This window comes from Pinus tabuliformis, chromosome 1_2 (assembly GCF_031772625.1).
Source record: "Pinus tabuliformis cultivar Carrire ecotype Pingquan chromosome 1_2, CPIR1, whole genome shotgun sequence".
In the NCBI taxonomy this organism is placed as follows: domain Eukaryota; kingdom Viridiplantae; phylum Streptophyta; class Pinopsida; order Pinales; family Pinaceae; genus Pinus; species Pinus tabuliformis.
This window is the reverse complement of record NC_142298.1, coordinates 1,342,852,937-1,342,868,420: the sequence shown is the minus strand read 5'-3', so window position 1 is coordinate 1,342,868,420 and position 15,484 is coordinate 1,342,852,937. Positions and strand designations below refer to the sequence as shown.

The 15,484-nt window shown below is 41.5% G+C and overlaps 1 protein-coding gene across 1 annotated transcript in view; it reads left to right on the top strand.

Annotated features, from left to right (window-relative positions):
* Positions 1-258: 258 nt before the first annotated feature.
* Positions 259-15,484, top strand: part of LOC149211188 (calcium/calmodulin-regulated receptor-like kinase 1) — a 43,470-nt gene continuing 28,244 nt past the window's right edge. The window contains exon 1 of the mRNA XM_089399205.1: positions 259-540. Within this exon, the coding sequence (XP_089255331.1) occupies positions 259-540 (282 nt within the window). The remainder of the gene's footprint in view (positions 541-15,484) is intronic.

The following is a 15,484-nucleotide window of genomic DNA, read 5'->3' as shown; positions in this document are numbered from 1 at the left end:
CTGACGACAAAGACCGAAACTGACATGCCCGCTGTCAGCGCACTCAAGACAGTAGGGTTGCAATTGGTAGCACTTCCAAGCGAGGCACTCCACCTACTGCAGGATGGGGTGATTGTGGAGCTGAGGGCTTGCGAACAGTGGTCTTTATAGGTGATTAGCGAGCAGAAGATCAAAAATACTTAGATGGGCATGTAACAAGACTCCACCCTTGCATCCATGATGGAACTCACTAACACAAATCAACACATGATTAAGGCCATGGAGGAAGCATGTCGAATGGTCCTAGAGTTGGCCATTCCTGCGGATGAGCTGGTAGATGTGCACGTTCGCAAATTTGCTACGGGGGTGCGCGACGCCTGCACAAAATTGGCAAAGGTTGAGTTGGAGTTGATCCTCCAAATTGCAAAGTTGCAGCTGAGGGCCCAGCCTTCAACTCCACCGGAAGTTAAGGAGCAGCGCATGAATGCTATAACAAAGGAAATAACGACAGTAGAAAGTGTAGTAACGGACTACAAAATGCTTTTTGAACAGTTGTTCGAAGTACTAACCAACCTACAAGAAGACCCTACTGTGCAGAGGCTAGAAATAGAGGCGTGAGAGCTATAACAGTGCTACGATGAGGTAAAAGGGACAACACTTACTGTTGCCCTCACATAGAGACTCGCAAAGCTGTAGGAAGCTAAGGCATTGAAGGAGTAGGTAGATGCAACTCAGCACAAAGAGGCAGTGATGAAGGCACGCTTGAACCCTTAGTTGGATGAGGCCTACATTATCATAGCCTCCATTAAAGGCAAGCTGGATAGTCTATAGGAGACTAAGTAGAAGCTTCAGGCTGATAGTGCAGGGCTAGCAATAGAGCCGCTAGTCGAGGAAATAAAGTAGGGAGCCGCGCAGTGCACTGCTGAGGTAGCAGTCATACAGGTCGAGCTGGTGGGTCTTCGCGCCAAGATCTTCGCGCCCATAGAGTGACTCAAGGGTGAGTCACCATATTTGTGTTGGCGGCTTGTTGGGAACGGGTTCCCCCAAGAGCCAATTTTGGGGCTAAAAGCCCATGTTTGGGGCAAAAGGCCCAAAATTTGTAATAAAGATGTAAAGTCTCCACATTTTGTGGTCACGGAGCACGAATAGGTCAAAGGTTTGCCTACCCTTGTTTTGTAAAGTATCATGTCGGTTGTAAAGATCTACCCATGGTCCACAGACCATGGGATTGTATAAAAAGGGAGTCTTAGAAGAGTCTAAGAGAAGAGTAGTAATGGTAAGAAGGATTTTGTGTAAGAAGTTCTAAGTGTTCTCGAGTCTTAGCATACGTAAAGGCTCTACAGTTGAGTACGCAGAGGCTTAGGATGGAAGTTCACAGCTGAGTGCATGGACCCCTACAGCTGTGTGCATATGTTGGATAGAGTCTGTACTAAACTAGAGATATCAATAGAGAGAATTATTCTGTAAGAACTGTGTATTTTGTCTCTGTTTAATGCATTTGATTATATTATGTTGCGATCTGGGTTTACATTATAATTCTTATTTGATCAACGAATGTATTTGATTATATATATTAATTGAACGCAAGCAAGAGTAAAGGTTTACGCGAAGGTAACTGTAAATACATGGCAAATTAGGTAACACTTAAGATAACTTGGGAACTTATGCAATATTGCAATCATAGAGGCGTGTAAGTGCATGGACCTTAGGTTAGGGTTGTGAAAAGATCAATTGAGTACCTTCATGAAGGTATTGAAGGATAGAAGATAAGGAACATTGATAAGCCCTAAATTTTTCTCGATCTGCACGAAGGTAGGATCAAGAAGTATAGACCGACGTCACAACCATCTCAGGGTGCAGAAACTTGGTTCCTACATCCCCCCATACTACTTTGGGTGAGACTTTGGTCCGCGCTCTGCGAGCTGATCCTGAAAGGGCCAGTAGTGTAGGGATTTTCTTGTTTGACTAATGTTGAACCTGGGTCAGGGCCCATCAAGCCAACATATAATGAGGGGTTGCCTTGTAGGGAAGCAAACCTATTGTAGTGGCTACAAACACCCTCCAAATTTGTTCCTTAGCTTCATTTTGGAGCCTCCCTACCAACCATTCTTAGCAACATGTCTTGTACGGTCAAGTACACAAGCTTCATTGGTTTTTTTAGTAGCTAGCTAGCTTGTGTGTGATATCTTTCTTCACTCCCCTCACAGGTTGCTTCTCTAGACTTGGTCTAGCTTTTGGTTGAGAAACTCTGTTATGAAACCAGCTCAAGAAAAGATAGAAAAGATAGATCAACGCCTTAGAATTCAGCCTCTTCGAGGGGGCAACCTCCTTTACATTACATAAATGAACAATTCTTTGATGATACAAATGAAAAGACCTCCTTGCTATATATAGGAGTCTAAGGGGTCATAACATAATCAGAGCCGACATAACAATAATAATGTAAGGGCACAATAATAACAATAGTGGGCTTCTATGGGGCACATTAGTAACAATATGGGCACTACATGGGTACATCAATATAATAAGTGGTTGTACTAATAACGATAAGGGGTTACACTAGTAGTATAGGGGCCTAACATGCCCCTCTCCTTCAAAAAGAATTGTCCTCAACACTTGAGTAGTTCTTGATGCTTCTGTATAAAATTCTTGTCTTCCCATGTGGAATCTTCAGTGGGTAAGTTCTTCCACTTGATGAGATACTCCGAAATTGATCGATTTCGTAGCTGTCGGGTTCTTGTTTCCGTGACTGCTCCAGGTTCCAATATGATTTTTCCTTCCTTTTCAATATCTGGCAATATTGTTTGAATTGGGATCTTTTGCAACTTTTGAATAAGTGGCCATACTTCTTTGTCCTTCCATTCATCCCTTGCTTCGTTTATCCAATCTGGTTGGATAATAGAAATAGCACAAAACAATGCTTCCACGTCCTCATCCTTGAAGAGTCTTCCCATTCGGTAAGGTCGCCATTTTTTAAGTGCATGTAGTATTGCCAACATTTCCTTCTCATAAATAGCTTGTTTTAGATGTAGCAGTAAAACTACCCAATCGCCTACATCAAAACATTTTTCACTATGATGTTGATCTACCTGTTGTTTCATTTGATTTTGCAGTGAAGTGGCGCTATCCTTTAAAAGTTGGAGAACTTGTTGTTGATGCTTGATGTGATCTTTCACTGCTTGAACCTTTTTCTTCTTGATATGTCCTTCTATCTTTAGAGTTTGAGGAGTGGTAATTTCTTCCAATCCTTTACAATATATGGTCGGATTCATTTCTTGACGCTCGATGTGATCTTTCACTTCTTGAACATTTTTCTTCTTGATATGTCCTTCTGTCTTGCTAGTTTGAGGAGTGGTAATTCCGACCAGTGAATTACAAGATATGGTTGGATTCATTATTCTTTCTTGATGTGATCTTTCACTTCTTGCACCTTTTTCTTCTGGATATTTCCTTCTATCTTGAGGGTTTGAGGAGTGGTCATTCTTGCCAATAGTTTACAAGATATGTTCTGATTCATTTCTTCTTTCTCTGGGGTCGGGTCCTGGCATATATCCTCTTCTTTTGATGTTTCTTGATCCTTTTCTTCCTCCTCTTCATACTCTATGTAAAATATTTTCTTCTTAGCACACTTATGACCTTTAATGCATTTTCTATCACAATTGTAACAAAGCCCTTTTTCTCTTTTTTCTTCCAATTGTTGTGGTGTAACCCTTGTAGGTTGTGGAAGGCTAGGAGAAACAACACTTCCATCTTTATAGTTGTGAGGGGTATGCTTCTTGGTTTCCATAAATTTTCTTTCCACTATGTCACAAAGCCCTTTTACTCTTTCCAATTGTTGTGGTGTTGCTCTAAAGAAGGTGTTGCTCTTTGTATCCTCATAATGTGCTATCATTTCCTCCATGAAAATTGACCACGTAACAAGTTTTTTACGACAACAAAGCCCTTCATACCATAAAAATTGAACCGGTTCTAAATACGAAGATGCAATACATACCTTTTGTAACAGTTGCACCTCATGTAGATCAAAATATTTCTCCATCTGTAGTATCCAATTTATCGGATCCTTGCCATCAAACTTCCTCATCTCGCTTTTTCTTGATTTTAGGAGCTCGATCTTGAAACAACTGTAACTCTGTACTTTCATATCTTTAAGTTCTGAAATTGTGGCCTGCAGTAGCCCTCTGTGTCCTCTTTCCAATTCCACAAGTCTGACCCAATTTGGATTCTCCAAGGAAGAGTTATGCGAAATCTCCCACAGTGACTTGATTATAGACTAGTTCAGTAGAGTGAAATTGTACGACGTGCCACGAGTCACTCTTTTGACCTTTGGATCTGAAAGATGCATACAAGAAACTACAATCCGTCCTCTTTCTGTACCTTTTTATGAAATTTCAATCCGATCCCCAGAACGAAACTTATGACTATTTTCCCTAGGTCACCTGTTTTGAATGTAATTCAGGAGTTTGCAGAAAGACGAAATTCCTCAGATCATATCTCCGCAAATATCACGCGAAAAGCTCTAAAATTCGGACCCAAGGTTCAGCACGATTGCTTCTAAAATGGGTTTTTTTTGCGACTTATGAAACGTCACAGAAAAAAAGTTATAGCGAAACTGCCATGATGACCTGTTTGGAGCAGCGAAACCCTAGAATCCAAAGCTCTGATACCAAATGTTATGAAACCAGCTCAAGAAAAGATAGAAAAGATAGATCAATGCCTTAGAATTCAGCCTCTTTGAGGGGGAAACCTCCTTTACATTACATAAATGAACAATTCTTTGATGATACAAATGAAAAGACCTCCTTTCTATATATAGGAGTCTAAGGGGTCATAACATAATCAGAGCTGACATAACAATAATAATGTAAGGGCACAATAATAACAATAGTGGGCTTCTATGGGGCACATTAGTAACAATATGGGCACTACATGGGTACATCAATATAATAAGTGGTTGTACTAATAATGATAAGGGGTTACACTTGTAGTATAGGGGCCTAAAAAACTCCTTCAAGAAATTGGGTAATTTTGGACGGGAACCAACCTTCCCTCCAGAAATTGCGCAAATATGAGTGAAAGCGTGTTGGGCTCATAAATTGTGCAATCCTATCAGATAGTCTTCCCAATGAAAACTACACAATCTGGCCCAACAGGACAAATCAACCCAGAAATTGTGCAATTTTTGGCAACATTCAGTTGCTCCTCCCAGAAATTGTGCAATCCCTCTAGACATCAAGCCTAGGTTCATCCCAGAAATTGTGCAAAGTTTACCCTTAGTCAAGCAGGCTATTGCATGTGCCCTTAGGTTGACCGGTTCCACTCGAGACCCAGAAAACTTGACTTGCATGCATTGGTTGATTTTTTTCAAAATAGCAAAAAGCAGCATGCAAAAAGAATCCCTATATTTTAGGGAGCTATTTTTAGCAGCTGGAGGTTACATGCAAAGATCGTTTCAGAAACTTTCCTCCAAGTGTAGCTTTTTCCAAGATTTGTCGCATGCACGTCCTGAGCCTCATACTTATTTATTCGACACTTTAGAGATCATTCTTGACATTGATCATGGAACTCTTACATCACACAACTCATCTAAGAGTCTTCGACACATCCAACTCAACTATTTCCTGGTAAGTCCGCTTAACTTGTCTTTTGCAGCATTTCTATCACTTTTTGTGTTTTGGCTTGTGTGAGTGTTGTCTGCTTCATTTCTGCAAATGCTTTTTGTCATTTGCATGCATATTATCTTGTACAAGCACCGTTTCAGTTTTCGTTAGTATCTCACTACTATCGCATGCATGACACTCTTTTGCACGAACAGTCGTTGATTCGGTGACTCGTCTCACACACATGCATGTTATTCTGCTTTCTTAATATTACATTCACTGTTTGCATGCATGATCATTCACCTTTGCTTACACTTAGTATCGCCATGCATTCACATCTTCATTTTCTTTCAGTTCTCGTTGGCGGGTCTGGGCAACCTTGGCCTGGACACTGCCTCACCAAGACAACATTGCGCAATTCCAAGAGGGAAGGCTTTTCCTTCCTCCCAAAAAATGCACAATTTTGGCTAGTGACTCCCCTCTAGTCTTGTCTTGTGCAATTATGAGAGGTAGTGATTTCTTCCCCAGAAAATTGCGCAATGCAGTCCATGGGCCTCGAGCACTTTCCGGCTGAAATTCACAATCTCAGCACCTAATAGGCCATTCTGGATTGTTCATTTCGCAATTCCAGCAGCCAACCAACCTCCCAATAGTCTGGAAAGCCTTTTACATAGTTCTAGTAGTCAGTCTCCCTTCCTCTTAGTAAAAATTGTGCAATCCTTGCTAGTCAATCTCTAGGTATGTAGCATGTCATCCCTCAAGTTTTCTTTGGTTTTAACTGACAGATTTCTTGCCATGCATGTTGCCATGTCTCCAGATATGGCAAGTGTTCATCTCTCTCTCAGCAGTTCAGGATCAATGGCCTCCAATAGAGCAGGGTCAAAGGACACCGACAAAAGTGCAACTGGAGCATTAGTTGAGAGAGTGTGTACGAGTTTGCCGATCTAGGAAGACACCAAACTGATCATAGACAAAGACACCAAGCTAAAATGGCAAGAGGTCAATGATGCATTCTCAGGCAGATTTGGGGAAGATCTCAAAGGCCGCCAAGTATATGTGAACATTCATAAGTCTGGCTTGTACCGGATTGCATGCAGGTATCCCGCATTCCCATGCATAGACATGATACATTGGATCGCCTCGCACACTAATCCTAACACGATGACATTGAGTAGTGTCAGCAGGACGAAGATTGCTACCTTCACAGAATAGGATTATTAGTAGATGTATCATTTTTCGAAGCCAGTGATCACCATGGAGACACCCTTCAGCCTACCCAGCAACAATTCCAACTCTAGGGATATCTTGAAGAACTGGGTAAAGTATCCAGCCAAATTCAGGATGAGACCCAACCAAATTTACAAGACCAAGGTATTGCGGAAGGCATATCAATACTTGGTCATCTTTTCATGTCACTTGTATGACTAAAAGAGCACGAAGACCTTCCCGCAGAGTTGGGTTATCGCGATGGACCAAATGGCCAGTGAAGGCAAAGCATGCAACTGATCTGACATGCTGGCTCACAGGCTGAAGGAATAGGTAACAGGAGCTCGATAGCTGCCCAAAGGTTAGCAAGAAGAAATCTACATGTCTACTTACATCTTGGATGCAATCTGTGTCCGTCAGCAATTCCTGGGCATGAAGTGGGCATGAACATTGGCAGAAACCTCTATCAATACTTATTGTAAATTGTTTCCAAATGCAGCTTTAGAGGATTTATCACATAGCTATCAGATCATTTTTTCACCCTGGTGTACAAGATGATATTTGAGCAGGATCCACCTTGCATGTCGAAGGTAGCAATGGAGTCATTGATTGATATTGCTGATTGGTATACCTCATCATTCAACACCTTCATACGAATGTACAATGCGGAGAAGCCTCCAGATGTTTTGCCGAAGTTTTCCACGGACAAGCTCGTCATGCAAGAAGTATTATACCACATCTCAGTAGGACTACCAAATAGGCTGCACCGGAAGAAGAAGGAACCTTGGCCCACTCTTTTGTTTCGGATCATGTTGTATGAGATACAGAACCTCAAACATGCAGATGTCGAAACAGAGGAGATCAAGAAATATCCTTTCAACATCTGAAGCTTTAATCCGTATGACCCACATTGTTTAGTGAAGGATCACTGCACGAGAGCTCAGTTTCTATGGATCCACGGGGCGTATCATTGGGCGTAGGAAGAGCCATGGATATATTGTTATAACTTCTCTAGGCCCAATGAACCGATCGACATTGTTGTGGAATGATTAAAGAAGTAGTGTGAAGTAGCATCCAAGAGAGCAGCAGCAATAGAGGCAAACATATTGGCACGCAACAAAGGCAAGAGAAATATTGTTTATAGCATGGAAGCAGAAAAAAGATACAAGTTCAGAGCAGACCCACTTGTGCAGAAAGAAGCTTTGGCAATAGAGGCGAAGAGGCAACAATGCGACAAGAGGAACCCGTAAAGGCAGAGAGAAAAATGGACGATGGAGGAAATAGTGAAGGAGTTGCATGAGCTGAAGGAGAAAATCCGGAAGGAACAAGAGTTGTGCCAATAGGAGAAGGAACTGCAACAGGGACATGAAGAGAAGGGGGTGCAACATGTACAGACATATGAAACTGCACCCGTACAGGTAGTAGACTCATCCGAACAGCTAGCACCAAGCAGACAAGGTGAGCAGTCACAGGAGTAGGACTTCGCTCAAGAGATTGAATAAGAACTTAAGTAGATAGATATGGATATGGAGCAGAAAGAGTTAGAGAAATACATCAACCTCATGCCTTACCACCAAGAGGTCGACCCACCAACTTCACTGGATCCAGAAGCAGAGCAAGTCCCAAGTGACCAAGGAGATACTGAGATCCTTGGAGACAATCCGGAAGAAGAGATGCACAACATATCATTTCATGAGTTGCAGCATAGAGTTGTGAAATCTCGCAGAGTGTCTACTCCGGATGACAACACATCTCCTACACAGTTTGAGGAAGAGTGATCGTGTCTAACATGCACAAGAATCCAATAGCATTGGCCAATTGCTACAAGAGAATATGCCGAAGCTACTAGCTCGATTGTTCACTTCTTAATAGCTGAGAACGAGCGAATGGCTAAGGGGTTACAGATGGCCAAGCAAGGAGGAGACCTGGTTATAACATCCGCTCAAGCAGAGTTGAAGAAGTAAATACTAGATGAAGTATTGTCCCTTGAGACAGTCATCTAAGCATTGTATTCCATGTTTGGTACTGTGCATAAGGCAGTTTTCCATCTCAATGGTTGGTAGCAACGATATGTTAGGAGAGCATATATCTTGTCAAATGTACATATTATTGTCAACTACATGCAAACATGGACAATGAGATACAAAGGAGCCCCATTACACTTGCCGAAGATTATGGCCCAGAGCGGTTGAATTGAAGGCACACATCTGGAGTCAGATCCAGAACTATGAAGATCTCTCGCATCTCATCACTAGTTTGTAGGCTTCCGATGCATGGGTATTCAAGAGTATGGATGTTGTTGTGTGCACAAATTTGATCCCATCTATTGGGACACTCGTCGAGGCAAAGGCAAAGGCGCAAGTCTGACTGGAGATTTTCTCGTACTTTGACGAGTTGATGCACATAGCCACCAGCGCAGACTTGGTGATCATTGCAAACACCATGCATCAGTATATTGGTGGTCTGGCCACACTCAATACAATGATGCACATGTTACCAGACAAGTTGGATAGAGGAGCCTGTGCAGTGTACCCAGATGCTACAGAGACAAGAGTTAGTTTCTAGAAATATGTCACCATAGAGTACATGGACACCATCACAGACTACCGAGCTTGGCATCAGTTCGCTATTGTCAACTATTGTGAGGATGTCGAAGAGCTGGTCTTCCCACAGTTGTTTGAGTCATAGTGATTTCTTGCATGGATTTCTCAAGCCTATTTTGTCTCATGTGGGTAAATGTGCAGATTGTATGTAACGTCTTGTCAAGTGGAAGTTCAAGTGTCAATAGTTGGATGTAACAGTCATAGAGTAGATGAAGAGTCATGCGGGTAGATGAAATATCACAAAAGGGAATGTCAAGAGCCACCCCACCCCTTGCTATATATAGTCCCTCGTAAATCATTGTAAGGGATTTTGGTCAACCAAGCTTCCGATATGAGTATCTTAGAGAAAGCTTGGAGAGTATTATAATGAGCTTGGCTTCTCCATTGTGTAGAGCTAGTATATCTCTGTCGAGGAGCAAGTGACAATGACTGTAACGTTCCGCCATCAGAAACAGTGGTTGGTCACAGTTGTAGTATGACTAGAACTTTCACTTCTTAATATAACAGAGCTAGCACATTTCATGCATATGTCATATTGTATTTCAGCTATCTTGTTTACTCTAAATCATAGTTTTTAAAACTAGAACCGGTGACTGGACCGGTCCACCTAATGAACCGGTTTACCGACCGGAACCGGTCTAACCGGCACTGGTTTGGTCTAAACGAACTGGTTTTAAAAAAATACATTAAATAATTAATTTTTGATGAAACAAAACTATTTTTAAGATGTAAAACCATGATTACAAGCCAATAGAGACAAGATATGCAAAGTTTGCTCATTTATATACCATGTAAAGGTGAATATATCAAAATGGCACCGAGTGCAGTACATATCATCGACAAAATAGCAAAATACATAAGAAATGAGGCTCTAAATGGCCTATAAAGTCTAAAAATAATGTTGTAAGCTATGAGGCCATTGGCCTACTACAAGCCTACAGTGTACACATGATTAATCATCAAGTTCATAACCACTACTAGACATAGGATCATCATCAGGAGCTACATAGACATCATCTGGTTCAGAGTCTGAAGATGCCTCAGCCTGATCTGCAACCTCAATATCAATGCCACCAATGACAATAGAAGTGGACCTAATGGAAGCACAAGTTTGTCGACCTACATGACTACTGCCTTCCATTGGCTCTTTGCCTTTCCTTGATGCCGCTATTCATCCTGGTTCTGTTGCCACCACATAATCTGCTTCAACCCCTGCTAAAGCCATGTTGATATCAAAATCAGCCTCAAACACAGGTTCTTCAGTCTCCTCCACCCATTCTGATGTTGGATCAATATCGTCCAACACAATGGGATCTAGATTAGGAGTTTTTCTCATCATTTGGAGCTCTAATTGCATTTATTGTTTACCCCCAAACCATGAAATCCTGAAAAACCATTAAGTCTGCTGAATTTTGAGTGAAATCTAAAATTATATTTTCTCCATATGAAATCCAATGAGTTCGAAACCACTCTCAAACATCCTGAGTCATTTCATGGTAATGTTAAAAATTTAAGTAAAACGATGAAAATAAAAATTAAAGGAAATGTCACTTTTGCTTTAAGAATTTAACATTACCATTAATTGCCAACATTGTTAGGGTTGAAACACCTTTAGTTTCCCCCCAAAACCCCTAAACCACAATCAGGAATACACTTTTTGCAAGTTTTGGTGGGCATGCCTAAAACCGGCCAGTTTAGGACAAAACCGGCCGGTTATGTCCTAAACCGGCTGGTTTTTCACCGGTTAGGGCAAAAAATGGGCGAAAGTGCCTTTCCAACCGGGTTTTTTGGCCGGTTTAGACCGGCAGACTTGCTAACCGGCTGGTTACACTGGTAACCGGTTTTTTAAAATGGTTTTGAAAACTATGCTCTAAATGATATATGTATTTGTTTGCTTACGCATGCATGTACAACTTTACTATATAAGTATGTATGAATCTTACTGAAATGTGCTATTGGTTTAACCATCACTTTGGATTGTTAGCTCACTTTCCTTCCAGTTTGTGATGCATATTTGCTCGTGTGTTCCCTTCTTAACTCCATGATTTCACAAGTTTCCAAGGGGCGCACTCACCTCACCCTCCTTGTGTTAGAACCGTTCATACACCTTCCTTGACTTGCTGCATATGTCACACCCTTGTTATCAACAGGGACATCTTACTTGCCTCTACGTGCAAACATAGTCAAGGGAATACCATACAACCCATTGTTGGGAGTCCTACACCAAACAGTTTGAGGTCTAGTTGGGACTTGTTATTGGGGAGATCCCCTAACATGTTGGCAAGTCCAACGCTCTCAACATTTATGTCACTAGAAGGAGGGCTAGATGACAAGCTGTGTCCTCTCACCCTATTTTGAAACTTTGCACATCTATCATGGATTCCATCACATTCATCCCTCCATGATGTCTTTCATATGTTGAACCTCTTGACATCACGAGGGAGTTTTTTGATCTCTTGTCACAATTCACTTATGATGGTGAAGGCGAAGTGGCCTAGCCTATGTTCTTGCAAGACTTCTTTGCCATGATTGAAAAGGCAGATGAGTGTTCTAATGAAGAGGCCAACCTGCTGCTTGCATACACACTTCGTGAATCCCCACAACGGTGGTACTCCAGCCTCCCTCCTAGAAGCATGCACTAAATTGAGCAGTTCTATGATGTCATTGAATGTACTTCCCATCATTTTGATCCAGAACCTCTTGACCAAAAATTGTTACAACAACAGAAGGCCCTGCATGAATCGCCTATGGATTTTTGGTAGTGCTTCCGTGATTTGCAGTTCGAAGCTCCGAAAAGCCAAATGAAATTTGCATATATTTGGGATAGATTCAAATACTATCTTAACAAATCAGTCCATCCCAAGAAGAAGTTCAAGCCCAAGCCCCGCTTGGCATACTTCGGTGATGGAGCTGCACAATCACAAATGGACACAATCGTTGTCACAAGTGACTGTCTGTTGTCCCCTCATCAAATAGCTCCACCATCGTAGAGTGATGTGGGAGAGCATGCACACACATGTGTTCAACAGACAGATCTTCCCGACATCGCTCCTTCCGATTTTTGAACAAACTTGGTTGTGAATCCATTGAGTTCTCACATGCTTTTTGTACCTCAACCTCCATCTTTGTACTTGGATGATCCTCCAGATTGCACTATCTTGTGTTCTTCCATTCCAGACTCTACACTTATTGTGAACAAGGATCAATCTATCGACGGAGTTGGTGTTGCAAAACCAACATGCGTTGTCATTCATGAAGACTATGACTGGGAGCTTGAGCATCAACACTCAGTGAAGGAGGACTTCCTTTTGTTCGAGCCTCCTCTATGTTTTCCTGACATATTTGGTGATTCTGTGAACCATGATTTCACATGTGTATCTCCATCTACGGATGCACCCATTATTGATCATTCACAAAACACATCGAATGTCATTCCATCATCCGACAACGAAGAGGATAAATTATTCATTGAAAATCCACATGACTTTTCATATTCTTTTTCCAGAAATACAGAGGGTGAACTTTTTCGCTTCTCACCTACCACTCTGTTTGATTCATCAGATCATGAGGTTGCCAATGAAATCATTGATTTTGCTGATCATAACGGCCATGATCTATTTACTCCCATATTCGATCACGATGATGATTCTATCATAGTTGATTTTTCGAAGCCACCTGTTTATGATGATATATATGTTGACGAAGTCAAAAATCCACAGAGTGTTGAGGAAGTTCAGCTTGAGCTGATGGTTATGTCAGGCCCTCGCTATGCTGAGGTTGATTTCACTTCTGATCAGGAAATTGTTGAAACACCCAAGGTTCCTCATCACTCATTTGTATGCATTGAAGATCAATCTCACACATAGAACATGCTTCATCCACTTGAACTAAATGATCCCATCGCTCATGCATTGGAGGAATATTACATAGCAAGCACACGTGCACGACATAAGTTGTATTTGTTTCCTTCATTTTCTTGCATGTCACAGTCAAGAGTGTGTGTATGCGTAACATCTACACGTAGTGTCAGACAACACCATGGTAAGTCCATGGACCACACGTCATGCACTTGCACTCACTTATGTTCTATGGATGCATTTAAACCTAAAGTGTGTTTGTCTTCATTGTTATATCTTTATTGTTTTCTGTTTCGCATAACTATGTTGTTCACGAACCATGCCTTCACCAACATGGGTCGACCAATGCACTGATGCCTACATGGGAATTAATATCACTTAACGTGAGTAGAATCATGCACCATTAGCTTAGGAGTAGGAGTAGTGTTTTCTTTTGGTTTGTTTGCTTGCATGAATGTTTGCTTACTCGCTTTGCTTACACATTTACTTCTACTTTTTTCTTCTTCTTTTTTATGGTTTGTTTTCTTGTTTACATCCATAGGTTAGTTTCACATGAGACTGTGCGTGAATCTTGAAATAAGCTGGGTAAAGTACAAGAGGACTTGTGCAGTTATCAATACTTGGTTATCTGTCATCTTGCCTCTATATGAAGAACTTGTTATCTTCAGTCCATGACAAGTCGATGGAAAATACATACTATTCAAAGTGCGCCTTGGTGAAAACACAACACTTTCTCGCTAACTAGTGTCACCTACTCTAGTCGGTTGTTTTTGGGTTAATCCTTGTTAGCCCAGTCAAGTACAGTAAGGTGAGGGGGAAAACCTTAACAAGCACATCAAAGGTATATGTAAACTATCAACTACTTCTCTGAAGGAACAACCTCTTCTGCTCTCAATAAATTGGGATCCCTCTTCTACCTCTGAAATGAATAAGTGCTATGCACAGTTATGACAATGAATAAATGAATAAATGAAAATGTGAAAATTTTTTGAAAAAATGAAAAATGAATAAGACGAGAGAAGATAAAGTATTCCTACGCAGAGAGGTGATGCAAGTAACTCCGATGGGGTACTGACCAGGTTCGTTGGCAACGGAGCGATGCTTGTGTTCCTGCGTGTCTCTGCCAGGGCATTGTCTAGGCCTGCTAGCAATGGAGCAACACCAAAGATGAAACTAAAACTCTGACGACCATATGGTTTGTGCACCAATATACCCCTCGTCCGCAAATGAAACAACTATTTTGACTTGGCTTGGAATGTGTGTCGACCAACCAAGGGCTTGGAAGATGCTACATCTTACGATCAAGAAAGTGTGGAAACAAGATGAATAGAGAACTAAACAATATTTCCATAGGTGTTAGACTTGATTTTCACGAACAAGGTCCATTCAGAGAGCTGGAGTTCCACCAATGTGTCGCCAAGTGTTATAGAGGCTACAAATCCGCTCCAAAATTTTTCCTTAGCTTCGTTTTGGAGCCTCCCTACTAACCATCCTCAACAACATGTCTTGCATGGTCAAGTACACAAGCTTCATTGGTTTTTTCAGCAGCTAGCCAGCCTATGTGTGATAGTTTGCTTAACTCCCCTCACAGGCTGCTTCACTGGACTTGGTCCAGCTGTTGCTTGAGCAAAACCTTCAAGAAATTGCACAATTTTGGAGGGGAACCAACCTTCCCTCCAAAAATTGCATAAATCTGATTGGCAACCTGCTGGGCTCAGAAAATGTGCAATCCTATCAGATAGTCTTCCCAGTGAAAACTGTGCAATCTAGCCCAGCAGGACAGTTGAGCCCAGAAATTGCACAATTCTGGGTAGTAGTCAGCTGCTCCTCCCAGAAATTGAGCAATCCCTCTGGACAACCAACTCAGCTTCATCCCAAAAAATGCACAAAATTTCCCCTCATTCAAGCAAGTTGTTGCATGTGCCCTCAGGTTGACCGATTCCACAATGGACCGAGAAAACTTGACGTGCATGGATTGGTTGATTTTTCTCGAAATAGCAAAAAGAAACATGCAAAAAGCATCCCTAGATTTTAGGGAGCTATTTTTAGCAGCTGGAGGTTACATGCAAAGATCGTTTCAGAAACATTCCTCCAAGTGTTGCTTTTTTCCAGATTTGTAGCATGAACATCATGAGCCTCAAACTTATTTATTCAATGCTTCAAAGCTCATTCTTCACATCGATCTTGGAGCTTTGACATCCCACAACACATCCAGCTTAGCTATTTTCGGGTAAGTTCC